Raw genomic sequence first — 21073 nt, 5'->3', positions numbered from 1 at the left:
AAGAGAAGGCATACACAACAATGCAAAAAAGGACTCACCTACCGAAGAAAGTAATGCGGATGACCTAAACCGTTTTTTCAGTGATGGCCATCGCCAAGTGCAGAGCGCAAGCCAAGCCAGAACATCGTTCGCACCCCTCCACCGTTCGATTGATCGAGGTGCAGCCGAGTTCAACTTTCGTCGTACGAACACCGATGAAATAAATCGAAAAATTTTCGAAATCCATTCGAATGCAACGGGCTCGGATGAAATTCCTATCTCCTTCATTAAGTTACTATGTCCATTTATCCTCCCACACCTGTCCCATCTGTTCAATTCAATAATCGAGTCGAAATCTTTTCCTACCAACTGGAAAAAAGCCATAATTACTCCCATCCCAAAACAATCCAACCCTACCCAGCCCAAGGACTTCCGACCAATTAGTGTTTTACCTGCCATATCAAAAGTGCTTGAAAAAATACTCCTCACGCAAATCACGGAGCACCTGGACAATTCGCAAGCGCCTCTACCTTTGTTGGCAAAATTTCAATCTGGCTACCGAAAAGCTTACAGTACTACTACCGCTCTGGCTAAGGTAGTACACGATTTGTATTCCAACCTGGATAACAACACGTGCACGGTAATGGTCCTTGTTGATTTTTCCCTCGCTTTTAACTGCGTAAATCATGAAATTCTCAAGACTAAACTTCGGAATGAGTTCTTCTTTTCGGATGCAGCATGTGGCCTGGTGGCTTCATTCTTGCAACGCAGAAAGCAATCGGTCCGTCTAGGCGGAATCATATCAGATGAGCGAGATGTCCCCGACGGGACGCCACAAGGGTCTTGTCTGAGCGCGATTCTATTTAGCTTCTACATAAACAGCTTACCAACGACATTAAAATGCAACTACCATCTTTATGCTGATGATCTGCAGGTCTACTTTTCTGGTCCAGCCTCTGATGTCGACAGACTTGTACAAGCCATCAACAGAGACCTCGAAGCCATCGTGCACTGGGCCGATGCAAACTGGCTGGCGCCTAACCCAAAGAAAACTCAAGCCATCATCTTCAGTAAGACTGGGCTAATTTTACCACAAACCAGCATTACTTTTTGTGGCGAAACAGTGCCGCTATCTAACGAAGTAACGAATCTTGGATTGAAGCTAGATCACAATTTGACTTGGACTCATCAAGTGAACGACGTCGTTATGAAAGCCTATAACGTCCTGCGCACGTTTCGCCGATTTTCCTCGGTGCTTTCTTTGCAAACACGACGCAAGCTGGTGAAAGCGGTGGTAATGCCCATCTTCATGTACGGCGACATCGTATACTATCCTGGACTATCGGCATCCCTAAAAGACCAACTACAACGCTGTTTCAAATCTGCTGTACGGTTTGTATACAAGCTACAGCGACGAGACACAACTGCCGCCGTTCGAAATACTATACTGGGAGTCGATCTACCAGCTAACTACCGGCTTAGAATATGTTGCTTCATACGACAAGCTTACTTCGGCAACCAGCCCGATTATATTCAACAGCTCCTGCAACCTGGACAGCAGCAACGTACGCGATGTCTCATCATTCCTAGGCATACAACTAGTAGTGGAAAAAGCGTGCTCATATACGGAGCCACATGCTGGAACGGTCTCCCAATAGACGCCAAACTAAAGCCAACTATATCGACCTTTAAAAATTTTACAAAGAGATTAGTGTAATTGTTTAATGTTTTTTGATTAGTATTAATTATTAATTTGTGTGTTCGATTTAGTCGTCAAGTATCTATTTTCGTTTTTGTGTTTTCCTTGACCTGATATAAAGTTGTAAACTAAAGGTTACCGTAACAAATAAACAAACAAATTACAATAGTTCCTATCACAGAGATTCCTATTAATCCTATTCTGAATTCTGATCGACACATGGCTATTTTTTTAATTATCGATGTGCAGAATGGTCTCAGAATTCCATAAAAATGGTATTGTATACACGGTAAGCCCGTAAAAACAACATTTAAAAAAAGAGGAGGACTCCTGTTCAGAAAAATCTAATTTTTCTACCATGATTCAGGAGCGACAAAAACGCTGCTGCGATATTTTTATCGTTGCAAGACTACATATATGAATCAACAAACGAGAAAACATATTTTGAAATTTTTACATGAAGTAGAACCAGGGATGGCCGGGATGGCACGATCACTTTGGCACAATTCACATTCATTTGACAGTACTGTCTCAGTCAAGCAAATTTTGAATAATTTTTTATAGGTTTGGGACATTTGTAGAATTAGTTATTTTCTATAATTTTGCTAAATAAAGTTTTGCTATACCTTTTGTAGTTACGGCGCTACAACGCTAGTAACTCGTTAATGACTAAATGAACGTCCACTTCGAGCCGTAAATTTCGCATGTGCGTAGTATTTTTCGATATAAATTAAATTATGGTTGTATATGTGTACTATTGGCATTATATTAAATTTGTAAAAAAGGCATTTTTATATCATTACTTACTTACTTAATCAGCTCCAGGCCGTAGTTTCCTCTGCTGTACAAAGAAGTCATCTCCATTCCACTCGGTCCATGGCCGCAATTCGCCACGTAGTCTACGTAGGGTCCGCAGGTCGCCTTCCACTTGATCGATCCTTCTTGCTCGCTGCGCGCCCCGCCGCCTCGTTCCAGTCGGATCGTTATTGAGAACTTTTTTAACCGGGCTGTCGTCCGACATCCTCACGACGTGCCCAGCCCATCGCAGGCGACCGATTTTTGCAGTGTGGGCGACGGGTGGTTCCCTAAGCAGCTGATGCAATTCATGGTTCATTCGCCTCCTCCACGTTCCGTCTTCCATCTGCACTCCGCCGTAGATGATGCGCAACACCTTCCGTTCGAAAACACTAATGGCGCGTTGGTCCTCCACGAGCATAGTCCATGTCTCATGGCCGTAAAGGACTATCGGTCTAATCAGCGTCTTGTAGATTGTTAACTTCGTGCGGTGGCGAATTTTGTTCGATCGCAGCGTCCTACGGAGTCCAAAGTAGGCACGATTTCCTGCCATAATGCGTCTTTGTATTTCTCTGCTGGTGTCGTCTGCGGTAAGCAGTGAGCCCAGATACACGAACTCTTCTACCACCTCGATTTCATCACCGTCTAAATGAATCCGGGGAGGGAGGTCAGCATTCACTTCTTTAGAACCTCTTCCTTTCATGTATTTTGTTTTCGATGCATTACTGACAAGTTCAATCCGTTTGGCTTCATCTTTCAGGCCGATGTACGTTTCCGCCATCCTCTCAAAGGTACGTGTAATGATGTCAACGAACGTCGTCAGCGAAACCAAGAAGCTGGACGGACTTCGTGATTATCGTGCCACTCGTGTCTATACCCGCTCTTCTTATCACACCCTCCAAAGCGATGTTAAACAGCAAACATGAAAGCCCATCACCTTGCCGTAACCCTCTTCGAGATCCAAAGGGACTCGATACTGCCCCTGATACTCGAACAACACACATTACTCGATCCATCGTCGCCTTGACCAATCGCGTTAGTTTATCCGGAAATCCGTAGTAGTGCATAATCTGCCATAGCTGATCTCGATCGATCGTGTCGTACGGCGATTTGAAGTCGATGAATAAATGATGCGTGGGCATGTTGTATTCGCGACATTTCTGCAACACTTGCCGAAGAGCGAAAATCTGGTTTGTGGTGGCACGGGCACCCATGAATCCCGCTTGATATTGCCCCACGAACTCCTTTGCAAATGGTGATAGTCGACGACATAAAAGTTGGGAGAGTACCTTGTAGGCGGCGTTCAACAGTGTGATTGCGCGGTAATTGCAACAATCCAACTTGTCGCCCTTTTGTAGATCGGACACACGATGCCTTCCGTCCTTTCCTCCGGTAGTAGCTCATCCTCCCAAATCTTGACAATGACCCAGTGCAGCACTCTAGCCAGTGCGTCACCACCGTATTTCAGCAGCTCGCCGGGTAGCTGATCAGCCCCAGCCGCTTTATTGTTCTTCAGCCGACCGATCTCTTCTGCTACCTCCTGGAGGTCAGGGGCTGCACTATGGGCCAGAAATTAAAATTTCGGGATAAATATCGGGGTTAAACGGCGTGTCTCAGCTCAATGTGGTTTTCGGCAATTGTTTGAATGAAAAAATGATGCATCTTTTGAAGGGGTCGTCCAATATTTACGTGTTACTTTAACAACAATTTAAGTAATAACTTTTTGAGTAAACTTTTTTTCACCTTTTTGGTTTCAAAATATTAAAGATAAACCAATTTCAAGTATTTTTTCTGAAGATATCAAACTTCTACCTTTTACCCATTTTCAGCAATAGACCTTTTTTTATAAACGACCCCTCAAATCACATTTCTTCTTGTAACATGTTTATTTCAACAGACAGCTCAATGTGATGTTCTAGACAACATTTTGCACATAAAAGAGAAATATTTTTGCTGAAGGCTGTTTTGCTTTTTCTGCATTAATTAATAAGATATAACTGTTTTTAGGCCAAAAACCATTTGATGAAAAATGTGTTTTTTCAAGGGTGGTGTCTTCGGAGAAGTAAAATAATAAACTATAGCGCATCTTCCTGCACTATTAGGGTGACCATGAATTCACCTATTAGGGTGATACAAACTTTTGTTTTCTTAAATAATTTAAAAAAAAAGTTTTTTTCTCCAAAAGTTGCAGAAAATACTAAAATAAGCAACTTTGCTGAACAAAGTAACTGTCTATCTTTTACCGGTTACGAAATATAATGATGTGTTCAAAAAGAGCACTTAAAAATCAATTACACTCAATAACTTTGCACACGATTATTTTATTGCTTTCAAATGTTCTACAAAGTTATTTAGTATGTTGAAATACATATTTTCTGTGAAGACAGTTTCACGCTAGGACGCATATTTATTAAGTTATAAAATGTATGAAAAAAAATCCGCGCTATTCCCAGGTATTCCCAGCCATGGCATTCCCAGGTATTCTCTAAAATACACATTTGGGCAGATAGCTTTAATAATTCCCTACAAATTGGTATGCAAACTAATTGCAGATACTTGCAGATGGCTAAGATATTCGGATTTTTCATCAGATGGTTTTTAACCTAAAATTAGTTATATCTTATTAATTAATGCAGAAAAAGCAAAACAGTCTTCCGCAAAAATATTCCTCTTTTATGTGCAAAATGTTGTTTAGAAAATCACGTTGAGCTGTCTGTTGAAATAAACATGTTACAACAAGAGATGTGATTTGAGGGGTCGTTTATAAACAAAGGTCTATTGCTGAAAATGGGTAAAAGGTAGAATTTTCATATCTTCAGAAAAATTACTTGAAATTGGTTTATCTTTAATTTTTTGAAACCAAAAAGGTGAAAAAAAGTTTACTCAAAAAGTTATTACTTAAATTGTTCTTTAAGTAACGCTTAAATGTTGGACGACCCCTTCAAAATATGCATCAATTTTTTATTCCAAAGTTGCCGAAGACCACATTGAGCTGAGACATGCTGTTCAACCGCAAATATTTTTATCCCGAAATTTTAATTTCTGGCCCATAGTGGGCTGGTATTCTGTCGTCTTCTGCACGTGCTCCAAGATCTATTGCCATATCGTCACCTCCATGTTCAGCTACATCGCTGTTAAGGTGCTCGTCATAATACTGCTTCCACCTCTTTTTATCTCATAATTTTCGTAATTACTGACTTTACAAGAAAATTTTCGAATATCCAGGTTAGTCTCATATAATTGGTGCTTACATACTTACATTATCCATCTAGCTCCCCCCATCTACTAACAACAATTCCTTTCCCGAAATACTGAAGATGAAATGAAGATGCAGAGGATCCTCTGGTCTTTAGTAGCAACAAGTATTGGACTATCATTCCTTCCTATACCGCCCGTGTGCTACTACTCCATTATTGACCAGCACAGGACCGATGAAAATTGCAAAATGATGGCTGGAAAAAGCATACTTGGGACAGAACGCTATTCCTCATTGTGCAACCTTATCAGGTCTCTGCATGCTGATCAATACCGACGCCGGCCACGTCCGAATGCGGGTTCTGGTGGGATGGGAAGGAATGTTTGTCCAATACTTGTTGTTACTAAAGACCTTACCCACTGACCAACTCAAAGGACCTAAAACTCAAGGAATTTGCCGCCTCCAAGAACATGGCCGTACATAGTACCGTCTTCCAACTTAGAGTCCTACAGAAGTCCACCTGGAGATCACCAAATCAGACAGAATCACAGATCGACCACGTTTAGACCGACTGTCGCCACTTCTCAGACATTATCGCGAGCTGAAATGTGTCGGAATAAAAAGAATGGCACTATTCTGACGGGTAATCGTGAGTTTACCGCTAGGAGGAAGCAGCTTCGCTAAACACCTGAATGGCGCACAGGCGGAGAACCATGGCGACAGGGAAAGCAATTTCGATGGTGCAACAAACGGGGAAGAGTTGCCAGCCTGTACGATAGGCGAAGTTAAGGAGGCCATCATGCAGCTAAAGAACAAATAAATCAGTTGGGAAAGATGGGGTTATTAATTATTATTATTTCCCCGGGAGTGGAAAGCTAGAGATATCTGCCCAACCTACAAGGGCGACAAGTTGGATTGTGAGACCTATCGAACGAATACCGTTCTTAACCTTTCGTTACTAGCGCCAACTTGGATTTATAGGCGTGCTAAAACCTAACAGAATTTACTCGAATACTAATGCCACTTGGTGAAAAAGTTATAAAACTTTTTCCCCCGTTTGAAAGATCTTGGCTGCATATCATTTTTACTGAAAACAGTAAATGCGATGGGGGTGAAAGTGCGATTCAATGATTTATCGGTACAGATTCCGAGTAAATTGACTACATTGGCATGGATGGGTGACTACTTTGACAGCTTGAATCTAACGTAAACTTTGGTTGCTTACGAAGCATTGTTGCTGAGTTATGTGCAAATGTTATTTTAGGACGGTTTTGATGTAATTTTTCGTTATACGGCAAATACAATATCAACAGGAGGATATTATATGTTGAAAATTTGTGGCAGCGTTTTACATCACTCACATATCTGTTTTGAAAATACGATGAAAAGGATTTACAAAATATATTTCGGTTTTCCATAATTTAATCAAACCTCGTCGAGCGCCTAGCGGGGTAAAAGTACGATTCTCGGACGCAAAAATGTATAGCTAATTATATACAGCTTAAGGAACTAGAAATGGAAGATCTACAGAAAACTGTGTGCTCTACAGATGTTGGCCGAAGGAAAACAATGTTTTTCCGCTGATGAAACACAAAACAAACGTTTGGAAAAGTTTCGATCTGACGGAGGCTGCAATACACCAGCGTAAAATAGGAAAGGTACAAATTGAGAATATTCCGTACTGAAACATGCCGCAGATTGAAGATAATATGGTTTTGTTAGATACTGCTGTGCTAATTTCATGGATTCGAGCTTCGCACTTTTGCCCCGCTAGTGGGGTAAAAGTGCGAAACGGCACTTGATCAGAAGAACGTAGAATTTATTTCGCATAACACTATTATTCCAGATCATTTATAGTTGAATGTTAAGACATTAAGTTACTGCATCACTATAAAATATATTTTGTTGTTGTCCTTTTTTTTATCTCACGAAAATTGATGACAACTTCAAACATCGCACTAATGCCCCGCCGTACTCTAATTTTCTTTGTTGTTGGAATCCCGAGATATACCAAGATGAAGTTAACGGTTCAAAGACGTTGTCAAAATACAACAGCGCGAGTAACGGAGGGTTAATGTCGCTTGCAAAGCGCTGTCCCAAATCGTTTTCGGCCGTTTATCCCATTGCGAACAGATTTCTGGGAATTTATAAAACCTGTTTTGTTAAAGGACGGTCAACAACGGGTCAAATATTTACACTGCAGGAGGTCCTCCAAAACTGCCGTGAATACATACTTCACCTGCACCATTTGTTCGTTGACTTCAAAGCCGCAAATGATGCCATCGACCGAAAAGAACTGTGTCATGGGCGATAACAGCTTCCCCAGGAAGGTCTTCAAACTAATTCAATCTACGATGGATGGTACACAGTGCTTGGATTCCGAGTGGATTGTCGAGTTCATTCGAATCACACAAAGGGCTTCGTCAAGGTGATGGTTTCTCATGCCTGCTGTTCAACATAGCACTTTGAACGGAGCGGAAGGCGTCCAAATTTTAGGCATTTCGATGTTTGTCTTTGTTGTAATATGTTTCCACATTTAATATGTCTGAATAAATTCTGACAAATATGATCTGATAATCTAATAAGCGCTGGTTTTGAAGTTCGGATCAATAATAACATCAATCTTTTTTTTCTTAGAGCTTTATTTTTCAATATTTTTCCATTTTTCTGCTTGCTGTTGCTTGATGGATTCTTCATGTTTATATTATTCACTATTGTTTTTGCTTGCTTTCTTTTCACGTGTTTTGTTTAATAGTTGTTGTGTTGCTTTTCCATGTTTTGTTTTTTTTTTGTTTCAATCATATAATTTATTCATTAGAATGAGAATGCTTCTTAATTCTCCAAGTTTTTTTTCGTCTCGTGTAATGTTTATTTAATTCTGTTTGTTGTTTTGCATTTCTTTTCTTTTTTTTCATTTGTTTTTGTTACCATCTGTTCGTGTGTGAATTCTTACATTTTCTCTTCGGCTCTGAATCAAAAATCAACCGCTAGGCTTTTGGGGCTGAGCTGTTGCTTTTGCTTTTTCGAAGGTGTATAAACTTAGTAGAACACAAATTAAAACCGTTCATTGTTTCGCTTCTCGCTTTCGCTTGCTCGCACGCTCCTCTCTTCAAAAGAGTCTTTTCTGCTTTCTTAGTTTTGTCATTCGAAAAACCGGAAACATAGGTGAGTGATCGAAAATTTGAGAGGAAACAAAAGTTGCGCTTGTTCATGGGTAGCACTCGCTCGAATTTGATAAACGAAAACCCGAAGCTGCTTTCGGCTTTGTTTTTTTTTTCTTTGCAAGGCTAGGGTTTCCTCTAATTTGCCGGCCATAAAACTTCTCTTTGTCAATACTCAAACTAGAAGAATTAAGAAAATGTCGAGATTTCATTATTTTTGATTCGGTGTGGAAGTTTTTCTCTTGTTTTGTACGCGCGTGTGGATTTTGGGTTCAGCTGTCTTGGCTTCTTGCGTTGATAATTAGTGTTTTTAAGTAGTTTTGCATGGTTCTATTTAATTAATTTACCTTTAAATTTATGCTTCTACTCATAATAATCAATAGGTTTTCTTGTTTTCTCTTTAGTAATTATTATTCTGTATTACTTTACCGCCTTAAATTTAATTCGGAAATTGATACGTCGGATATTTTCTTTGTTTGGTACTAATCGCTCAATTAAAATATTGCATTGGAACGAAAGGAAAGACAGTTTATAATAAAAAATTTAAATCAGCTCCCGGGGAAATATTAAGGTATGCTATGAGTGTGAAACACACTTGAATACGTAATCTGAAAATTGCAATTAAAAAGCTGCTTCCAATGGCTACTACTAGAAAAGGTTTTTTTTTTGTTTGCATATATATTTTATTTCTTTTTGTCTTATTTGCGTGTCCTGTTTTGCTGATTAAAACATAGCTTTCTTAAGTGTCTGTTAATGTTGCTGCTTGTTTCGTCGCCGGTTGGTATGCGTATTTCATCGTGGGTATTTTTTTCTCCCTCTCAATCCGTCATTTTTGTGTTCTCAATAAATGCAATGACTTTTGTTTTTTTCCATTATTTACTAGACTATTTCGGTTTAATTCACTATTATTCATTTTCAGAAAACCGTATATTTCACATTTTTGGTTGATTTTTATCATTCAGTAGAAAATTCGCTCGCACTTTTTCATATTTTTGTTTTATTCACGAAATTTGACTCACACTAAGGTAGAGAATTCAACCAGCCGAGAATTTTTTGTTGTTGGGAAATGTTTGTGCTCCTTTTTACCGCGGTAAGATTCAATGATGGACTGTTGGGCTGGAAAAATCCACTTCCTTAGATGGACAAATTTCAAACGTTCGTATTTCCCTGCTTTAGTTGCTCTTTTACTGTTTTTCTCGTCAAATTAAGATCAAATACAGACCTGAAGGGGGACAAATTGTGAAATGGTCCTACCGAGCGGGTAGATTTATGAATGGCGAGAAACTCAAAAATGATGGAAATGACTCGTTAGATAAAATGCTCATTTTTAGTGGAAAAAGTATGAAAAAAAAGTCCTTCCGTTAGACGTTTGTTTGCTTGCATGCTTAAGTCTGCGGTCGAGAATTTCTCTGCATATACTGTATCAGTTTCGAATTGAATTTTTTACACCTAGTCATAGTACTACTATTAATCATTAATTTTACCATGCTAGTAATTCCCTCGTTTAGCTATGATGGGGGCCACTACTGTCTAGCGCAATGGGATTCAAATAATTTTCGGCGCGGAAAAAACACAAAGCTATACCATTCTAAAAACCGGACGAACAAAGAGAAGAGTAGAAACGGGGTTACACACGGTGGAAACGTTTATTAGGGCCGGTGTCGCTTCACTACACAAACAGCCAAAAATTAAGTCGGAAGACCACTGGTGATGGTTTCCCACACGCAATAAGAATACTCTTCAGGGAATAAAAGCTGGAATACTGACAGATAGCGACGAACAAATAGTCGCAATGGTTTTCCGACGCTGCGCCACAACAAAAGCGGCAGGTTTTCGCTGGAAAATTGGGAATGTTCTTCTCGCACGTCACCAACAACGAAGCTAGAAACTAGAGGAGAAGGATGGTTACGAACAGGACCACCACAACTTGAAAGTGTGTGCCTGGTGCTCTGCGCCTCATCAACTCCGAGTCACCACCGCCGCCATCACCCACCGCTGACTGACTGACTGACTCAGCTGGTAGTATATTTCAGTTAGAAGTTGAAGTGACACTGCGCGCGCGCCTACAGCGTTTTCTTCCCATTTCGTTCTCTTCTTCCCGGACATTGCTACTACTCTCGTTCTCGTTTTTATGCTTTTAAATTTCCATTTTTTATTTTTTCGTACTTTTCATTATTTATTTTTTATTAATATATATTGACAAAAACAATACACATTTAATGGATGATGATTTTTTTCTCTTTTTACACCACTCAGCTGAATTTTCATTAGCTTTTTACTAGTAGTAGTTGTAGTAATTAATATGCTCTAATACGCTGTTTTTGATGTAATAGTAGTAAGTATTCATGTGTTCGTGTAATGTTTGCAAGTGTGTGAAGATGAGTGCATGTTTGTGTGTGTGTCTAAGTGTGGTGTGTGTGTTCGAGTGCTTTGTTGGCTGATACTGCATTCTTTTGATCGGATTTTGATGCCAAGAGGATCTTTACTGGTGTCAATTATCTCTTTGTTTTTCTATTTCGGTTTTTATTCTAATTGCTCTCGTTTTAACATTCTGGCTCGACTCCTGGTTCTCTTAATTCTCCTGTTGCAATTCAATATGTTCGTGAATAGTATCTGCTTTTGTTTCACTCTTTCGATTTTTTTTCAATGTGGCTGGTTTTTGTCACGCTTTTACATGAATGTGTGTTTATCGTCTTCTTGATATTCTGTTTATCTGTAGTGTAATGAATTTTTTTCTTCTTTTTTCTTTGTTGTTGTTTGTTGCTGTCTTATGTATAGCTTATTTAATAATGCTTAATATTAGTTGCTTTAATTAATAAAATAAATTCACACATAAACCAGTTGTGTAACAAATTACGACACGTCCTGGTCTTCAACATCCTGAATTTGTTCCTTCTGCTCACCTTCGCCTGTGAAAAATAACACCAAGAAAAAAGTACATTACCAACACATGTCAAACACCTAGCCAGTTCGCGATGTGGAATTTGGCTGAACAATATCTGCCTCGTTGGAAGGAGCAATTGTAATTGGAAAAGGAAATTTCGCTGGACATAGGATGGATATAAAGTTGGAAGATCAGTTTCAATAAGTGCTCAATTTTTTCCGTTTGTAACAATATCGTAAGCACAAGGTAATGCCGTCTTCTGTGTTAGGTACACTTCTGCTTCAGTGTATTTCCATGTTTGATAATTCTTATCTCAGTAAATAATTGCCCTGTATCGCCACTAACAAGCTAGTTCACGCGCTCGCTAACCAATTACCTTAAACCAACAAAGTGATTGCCGTTGTAAAAAAAGAGGTTTCTATACTACAACCTGACGTTAACAATTAAGTGATACTTTTCCTAGAGTAGCATCACCCTCACTAGCGAACGATCAATTTTCTTTGCTACTTGATACACACCCATACTCCGCCGGAAAACAGCTGTGCTGTTATTTTCCCCTCTGAATTGAACAACTTGTCGAATATAAAGTATAAAAATTTTAGCAATGGATTAGTGCAAAAATGACGGCTTACGCTTACGCTTAAATTGAGCCACGCTGGCTCGCTTGGGGGGTCTCCTCATCTTTCGCTTTCAGAACAATCAATTGTCGTAAATTATGTAAATCCTCAATTTCGACGCGTCTGTTTATCTGCAAGCTGCTGCTGTGTAAACTATCGTGGTAACGCGATGTTCTCACATGTAGGTATTCTCATGCTTGAGGGGCTCCTTATACCTACGATTTCGTTTGACGTAGGCAAATGTGGTGCCCCGCCGTTCGAGCGCCGTTGTACCGTGACTTCCCCAACCTAATTAGAATTCCGACGCAAGCCACGTATTTATCTCGCGTTTTTCATCAAAACTTTTGTGGCCCCAACCTGTTATTATCGGTACATAAAAAAACATAACAATGTAGCCTCTAGTATAGGGCCCAGTACCTACCACGTTGATCAGTGAACAATTATTCCAGTTCAGTGCTCTTGGATTATGGTACTCAACAACAATGCTCAAACTCTACCGTATAGTTTCAAAATACGGACTCTGGATAATATTCACAAAAAAACGTTGTTCAAGTGCAAGTCAGTTGATTTTTTATGGCTAAAATAAGCGCGTGTCAAGATAGCGGGGACGATATTTCTGAGGCAAAGGAAGTGGGAAAATGGAAACGGTGACCTTCCTTGTATGGAGTATGGATACACTGACTCTATTATTGGAGCACGGTAATGTGGCGTAGAATAACGATGAAAAACGGACAGATGTGAAAAGGGATTGGACGAGACTTACCGTCACCCTGCATATCGGATGTCCATAATGTAAGGTTGTCTCGCAGAAGCTGCATGATTAACGTAGAGTCTTTGTAGCTTTCCTCACTGAGGGTATCGAGCTCGGCGATTGCATCGTCGAATGCAGCTTTCGCTAGGCGGCAGGCACGATCCGGCGAATTCAGGATTTCGTAGTAGAATACCTGTAAGGGAGAAAGGAAGGCCAATATTCGTGTGCTTCTTTGCTAGGAACTTGAATTCCCATCTATACTCACTGAAAAGTTGAGTGCCAAGCCCAACCGGATCGGGTGCGTCGGTGGAAGGTCTGTCATTGCGATATCACTGGCAGCCTTGTATGCAACCAGCGAGTTCTCGGCGGCGTCCTTGCGGTCACCACCGGTGGCGAACTCGGCCAGGTAGCGGTGGTAATCGCCCTTCATTTTGTAGTAGAACACTTTGCTCTCGCCGGTCGTCGCGCATGGGATCAGATGTTTGTCCAAAACTTCAAGAATGTCGGAGCAGATGTCGCGCAATTCCTTCTCCACTTGGGAGCGATAGTTTTTGATCATCTCCAACTTTTCTTCCACACCCTGGTAGGTAGATAGAGAGAGGTTGGTATGAAATTATCAGTGAAATGCACCCTGACCCCCGGCGCGTCTGAAAACATACCTTATTCTCTTCCTTCTGTTCGATCGAGGAAATTATCCGCCAGGAGGCGCGTCGTGCACCGATGACGTTCTTGTAGGCCACCGAGAGCAGATTTCGCTCCTCGACTGTGAGCTCGACATCCAGGGAGGCGACCTTCTTCATGGCTTCAACCATTTCTGAAATTGGGAAAATAGAAAACGAAATAGTTAATTTTTGTTGTAATGTTATTAAATTTTCTACCTAAATTTTTATTTTCAATTCTTATCACAGGATTATTAATCAACCAGGCGTCTAAAATATTCATTTGTATTTTAATCTGGCATATATTTTTTTTAGCGAGAAACAAAGTGGAGAAGTAGCTCAAAGTCACTTGACTCGGACGATATTGTTGTTCTTCTCCATTACACTCGGCTTCGAAAAGATCAGATTTCACCTCACTGTTTTCCGGTAACCACATAAGGGGTTCGACTAAACATGATCTTTTAACTTTCACTTGGTGGACGTTAGCATTTAGTTATCGCTCTTTAAGGTCCAGGTTTATATGCCTTTTCGATTTCTTGAAAATGAGCAATGCTTTAAAAACAACTATGTACTAAAAAAATCAGAATCCATCAATTTTGTTTGGACCATAACTCAAGATTCAAGCACGAATTAATTTTGGGATTTCAAAAGCAGTTTTTATTTTTTTTTTGTTCACAGGTAGAGGCACTAAACACAGGTAGAGCCCCAAGCAGGCGGAAGCGTTCCGGCTCTGCGCGGACTCCATGAATTGATTCTGAGATCGCTCTGCCAAAGGCCGGCATGTTACACCAACCGGCATCAATTTTCCAACTCAAACAACCTTAAATGAGCCAACAGGAAAAGAAAACTCGGACCATCACTGGTTATCAACTTATTAGGGCTCGATTCTTAAAATAATCTTCAACTTTCATCCCCTTAGCATTTATACACTGTCCCAAGATAGGTCTTCAAAATAAATAGAGCGAAGCACAACGTTGGTGTTCACGGCAGTCGACAGAAGCTTTAAACCATAGAGTCGCACCCGCCTTCCAACCCTTGAGACTAAACAGCTAGTGCGCAATATTTATAACGGGAATCCATCGCCAAACCCCAAAAACCGACCACTGCTAAGCGTCCCGCAATCCCCTAAGCCTGCAAAATATACGTTTGCAACTGCGTAATATGGTCGACTGTCCAATCATAGACTTCAAAACGTTTTTTCTCCCTTCTGAATTAATAAAATTACCAACAAAAATTATATTTTGCACCTATCTTTGTTCAGTCGTTCACTTTACCTCTTCGCACCCTCTCCCTAGTTAGTTTTACTTGAATTTCCTTGCTTATCGTGACTGCTCAGCTTACTATCGTTTAGTAACATCAAATTCCTGACCGCCCCCATCCATAGAAAGGATTTTTATGAGAATAAAGGGTATTCAAGACAATAGTCTGATTAATTTACAACTATTAATTATCAGAGATCTCGCCTTCCAGTTGGCCTCGAGGTATGATGCTGGCTTAATAAGGCTTTGATTTGCTTTAGTTACCAGAGACAGGGCTTGAAAAGGGATCGCAAGTTGAATGTGACTGCGTGAATGACTACGCTTTCCGCATTTAAGTTGCGCTTTTGAACGATCATTTCTATATTTTGAATCCAGTTAATCTGCCGCTTGCATCTTATAATTCATGCGGCCTCCCAGGAAAAGCCAACAGTCGCTCTCCCGCTTTGCGCGTTCATATCGAAGAATCATACACAGGGTGGCAACTGGCAACTGGATATGAAAAACCAAATTCCCTGATTTTTCCAGGTTTTTCCCGGAGTTTAATAAAATTCTAGGTTTCATATTGCGATATAATTTTAACTGAAAATGTGTTTCGATCATTGATATTTGAATTGTTTATCAATCTACGAGGTATTGAGAAAAATTTCCCCACCTACTCTATTTCCATTCAGGCGAATTCTTCAATCACTTTCTCTTATTCTACCGACCAGCAAATCACACTCCTCCCGTGAGTTCCTCATCTGTTCTTTTTCCCGCGCAAGTTTATTCGCAAATTCAGGCGCAAGCGGAGTTTTAGTGCCCATTGCGGCTAGCTCTCGAACCCGCCGTGGTGCTTTTCCTGCCAGCCAAGCGGAAATGTTCGTATGCGTAATTTTCGTTCTTCGAGCCATGCAAAAAAGCAGTTTAGTTGAGCTAATTTTTAATTTCGCTTTACCACTGGAGGCTGTTCTACTTTCTGATTTCTGACCAACGCGGATTATTTCACTTTGCATGGATTGATCGGGATTTACTCTTCCGGGTCCAAGATAGAGCCAAAAATTCGTAACGTGGAAGGTACGGTCGCTACACCCGCATTTCGGTTACAACTTGTTACAACAGTATGGCAAGTTTATGTACTGCCATGAGTCAGCCATTTTACTCGAAAACCGAATTTCGCTGCGGTGCCACTGGCATTTACTTCGATGTTCTGCGAATTGTGTCACATGCCGCAAAATATCCGTCCTGAAACTTCAATGTCATTCGATTCGACTTGACTAACGCCAAACGAAACGCGCAAAGTGAGTGCAAACCAAATTTGTTATATCACTTCACTTGCCTCACAGAATAAGGTCCTTTCCAAAACACTGAGCTAATTATCGATAACCCAATCTATCACTTGTGTGCCGTACTCAATGTTGTTTGAAAAATTGACTACTCAAGGTTGTTTGAAAAATTCCCTAATTTTGTTAAAAATTCTCTGTTTATTCCAGGTTTTTCGAGGTAATTTCAAATTGCCTGACAATTCCAGGTTTTACAGGTTTCTCCAGGTAGTTGCCACCCTGATACAGTAATAGTTTGTCACCCGGAGTCGGTCCGACGCAAGCAAAATGTTCGTTTGTATTGGACGGAGTCCGACCGACTTCTACCATGCTCATGTAGTGGTTGTTTTTTGTAGTATTGAATCATACGTTGGTTTTCGATAGCATGGTGACTGTCAGTCATTTGACTATTTGACTATTAAAGTTACTGGATCGTAGAGATCTCGAAGCTGCAGTTATTTTCTCTTGCGCCAAACTGTTGGGAGCGTCGATTTCACCACAGTGACACCAAATTTATTGATAAATACAGCATACGTGCAGAACATTCTGTTTGCCAAGGTATGCAGTCCGTACAGACCACGTTATAGTAAAAGGACTCCAAACTACTGAAGTTGTTTCAAGGGTAGACTGAACTAACGAGTGACTGACTAACTAAAATAATCTCAAATAGTAGAGGTCACGTAAATCCTTTCCAATTCTCATAATGAACCTTCAGTTTTTGTTTATTTTTGTGACAATGTGGCTATAGTGGCACTGGAAAATCAATTCGGTATCCAACAACACTCCAAGGTCCTTTACTACTGTTTCACGGTAAATTGGCTGGGTATTAATAATGCAGCAGGAGTCAACAAATGAACATAAATGAAATAACAGTTGAAGCCGCTCGTAGTTTTCCTTCGACTGTACGACGGAAAAGAATTTCGGGTCGTCAGCATAAAGAATTCGATTCGATCTAAGTGGAAGCGCTGGGCACACGTCATTGACTGAAGAAAAGCGAAAATGACAGCGGTCCCAAATTACTACCTTGCGGTACACGCGACTTAATCTGGAATTCCTGAGACTTGAAGTTTCAGAGCTTTACTGATGGAAAGCAATTGGAGAGAAACGATGTTAGCCAGCGTGCGAATGAATCAGACGCTCCCAGGCGTTTTAACTTTGCTAAAAGCAGACGATGACAATATCAGTGTAAACAATATCCACTTGAGCTTTTTTTCAATATTCCGGATACAGAATTTAGTGAATTCGACCAAATTTGTGCTAATCGAACGAACGAACGATTATCCATTTTAGAATCATTTATCGCTGCGAAGTGTGCCGTACTGATTTCAAAATACAGCGTTTTTAAGCAATCAACCCCCGATTTCTCGTGTAAAATCAAGAGCAAAATTATATCTTCGTGAAGTAGGGAGTCTATGCAATGTAAAGATGCTGTATGCGATAGTGGAGGTACGAATACAGTACCTATATAATGTTTTTCGTATCACAGTTGTCAGCTGTTCAGTTTTCCGTATGATTTGTTATTTACGCGTGGTACTGCATTCTCTAGACTCCATGGTGGATCATTGGGAAAAGTCTCACCCAGCCGGGATTGGAACATATGACTAGTTTTTGCTGGACCAACGTCGAACCTTGAGGCCAGCAAGAAGGCGCCTCGTAAATTCCGGAAATGCGCGTCAAAATAGTCACGTAGAGCAGATTGGCTTTTAAAATTTACGGAAATCGTAAAATTCGCGTAAAAAACGACTTCAAGGTTTCAGCGCATTTCAATCTAAATGCGAATGCCATTAAAGTGGCAATCATGATCGCAATAATTTAGGATAAACTTTTGTTAGTAATAGTCTAGCAACATTATCAAGGTTGTTGAAAACTTTTCTCATTTATCGTCGCTGTGGTTATACGCCAACGAATTACATCGGTCACAACAGAGCAGTAGCGGTGAACATCATTGAAATTTTTTTAATTTAATTGGCTTGCCGTCCTAAAACATAGCCTGACGAAAAAAAATTTCTCCAATCTACTTGCTTGGGTTTCACAAACTGGCGAGATTTTTAGGACTTCATCGTTTTTAGCAAGGCCTGGTTTTGGTTAGAGAGTCAAAGACCTCCAAATGTATTTCTTCAATCTTAGGAACAATGGCTCGAGTTTTTCTTACTTGGAATTTTAATAAAAGTCTGAAGATTTTGGCATAACACTCAATGAATTGATTACCAGTTATTGAGTTACCGGAACTTTTGGACTGACGCATGATGCCCGAATAAAGACACTACAAATTCCGTTACATTTCTCGCGTAATTCCTCTTTTAAAGCTGATAGAACGAACGTGTAACGTAATTGACCTAACGATCATGTAACTTTTACCCAGATTTTCCATGAATTAAAATGCGAGAATTGTATTCAAATTACTTCATAGATCGCTCATGAAGCTAGCATGCATATGCCTATTATAATTCATTCGCTCCAACTATTAAATGATAAATTGTGAATCGTAATCATACTTATTTTCACACAGTAAAAAAACGTATCTTTGCAAAACGTTTAACGTCGATTGATGAATGGTCTCGAGTTTTGTGTGGACAATACTTTCCCCAAGAGCAAACGCTCATTTTCGCCTAAACATTTTTCTCGAGAACGCAGAGTAGTGGTGCTGGTGGCAACGGCTGTAGTTTGAAATATCGATTTTTCCTCCGTATCAAAAAGCAAGGCTCGAAAGCAAGTGTGCACAGCACTACTCGATAGCACATATCAAGTTTTGCTGAATTATTCACGCTGGTTGCAGCAATCAGAAATGTTTCATATCACTCTCTGTGTACGTCGACGAAAGAAGGAAATTTAGGCTTTTATGCATTTTCCATTGGTTGTTGTTGTTGTACCACGCAATAACCCTCGACATTGGAAATGAAAAAGAGCTAATTTCGTTATTTTCAGGCCACACTGACTGGTATCGCTTGCCTCGTGTTCTTTTGCAGCATATTAAATAACCGAACTATTCAACATGACAAAAGAGAACCGTTGAGCTGCCGTTTGAACCGATAGGTGGTATGTAAACGTGAGTCACCGCTCCTCTCACATGGTGTTTGATGATGTAATCAACCGTGTCATTTGCCTCCCCGGCTGACAACAAATACACACCTGGTGCTACACTTTCCTCTTCGATGTAAACTTGCCGTTATTTAGTAGGAAGATGCTTCAACGGGGGGGCCCCCGCCCGGCCCTTTCTGTCAGTTCTACTACATCAGCATGTCGCATTTCCATTGTTGTACCGTCTCGTGTCAATGCAATGCAAAACTATTCGTCAAACACCCACCCCAAACCAGCTCTGTTTCGTTTACTGTGAATCGGTAGGCATTTTGGGTCATTTCCCTAGTAGGATGCATGCATCGGCAGTTGGCGTCGGTTGACCATTTTCGTTCCTTTTCACCAGAAGGAATTTCAGAAAACCATAATCGCCCACCTAAGAGTACCGATTTTCGTTACGTTACGAGTGTGCCAGTGCCAGCAGACCGGAGCTGGTCGTTTCACCTTGTGGTGTGTCGTGGCGTGGCGTGAGTTAGGGGGTCTCTTGTGAGAGTTTGCTTGTTTTCGGTTGACAGTGAGTGAGTGAGTGAGTGAGTTGTACATGTGCACAGCAGCGACGGACGGTAACGGTGACAACAACGCATGATTAAAGCTTACACCGCGTCCGGTCCGTCCGAAATGGCGACTACCACGGATTAAGTTTATGACGGAGCCAGCCAGCCAGCAGCCAGGGTGACAATGACAACTGGTTCAGAAAAAAATATGAATTTGAAACCGTTGTTTTTACGTCTGCTAAATTCAAATCATTTACAGACACTAGCGGAAATGATGTTGCAAAAAAAATATTACTTCTGTGTTAATGAATGGGCGTACTTGAAATAAACATTATCCTTACGAAGCTTTTCCGGTATACAGTAATGACCCGATTTTGTCACCCCCATGATGAATTTTGGGGTGACAAAATCGGATATTTTTTCAATTTTCATTTTTTGCAGATAACTTTAAAGGAACTACACACTATCCCAAGCCCCTAGCTAGCGCCTCTACGTGGCCATATCCGATAATGCTCTTTTGACGATGGATGGATTATGGCCTGTATTGGATACCAGAAGAAAAAATTAAACTAATTATTGGAAGCACTTATGGAAACTAAAAGGACGCAACTCTATTCCATTCGAAGGACTGCTGGTGAGATTGTTCTATTTTTATCCATATATACTACATTTCATAAATAAACTAGAATGGTGAAGAGGGAGGGACCATCAGAGCCTAGGGCTTAGGGAGAGTGAAACAGTCAACTTTCTAGGGTTAATCTTGGCCCGATTAACAACACATCGTGGATAGTGAGCGGGCTCTTCTCCCTACCTGCTGGAGTCATTCTGCATTAAAACGGTTTATTCAACGATTGACTCAGGCGACTTAGCCCTTGGAAGGAGATTCTCTAAATCTCTGGTACGTGTAAGTGATGTAGCTTATCGACCAATTCCTTTTTGGCCCTTCATACAAGGGGTGGGAAGCATGACCAATCGTTGAATATCTTCAACTCGTTTTGACATGATAGGCTCATTGCTATGAACGGATGTTCTGCTAAGGACGGTGGTAGTACCATATATTCATATTCATAACTTTAAAGGAACTACACTCAAGTCGCTTTTGACGCGAAGGATACGTCCCGCGTAAATTCCGGAAATCGCGTAAAAAAACCGCGTAAATTCCAAAATTCGCGTGAAAACCAAAATTTTGCGTAAAAAAACTGTGGA

At 40.5% G+C, this 21073-nt stretch overlaps 1 protein-coding gene across 1 annotated transcript in view; it reads right to left on the bottom strand.

Annotated features, from left to right (window-relative positions):
• Positions 1–8281: 8281 nt before the first annotated feature.
• Positions 8282–21073, bottom strand: part of LOC128744102 (14-3-3 protein epsilon) — a 68915-nt gene continuing 56123 nt past the window's right edge. The window contains exons 2-5 of the mRNA XM_053840882.1: positions 13742–13896; positions 13348–13662; positions 13095–13275; positions 8282–11739 (exon numbers count right to left, since the gene is read on the bottom strand). Of these exons, the coding sequence (XP_053696857.1) occupies positions 11684–11739; positions 13095–13275; positions 13348–13662; positions 13742–13896 (707 nt within the window). The 3' untranslated portion in view covers positions 8282–11683. The remainder of the gene's footprint in view (positions 11740–13094; positions 13276–13347; positions 13663–13741; positions 13897–21073) is intronic.

This window comes from Sabethes cyaneus, chromosome 3 (genome assembly GCF_943734655.1).
Source record: "Sabethes cyaneus chromosome 3, idSabCyanKW18_F2, whole genome shotgun sequence".
NCBI lineage: Eukaryota > Metazoa > Arthropoda > Insecta > Diptera > Culicidae > Sabethes > Sabethes cyaneus.
Note: the sequence above shows the minus strand (reverse complement) of the source record. Positions and strands in the feature narration are given on the sequence as shown.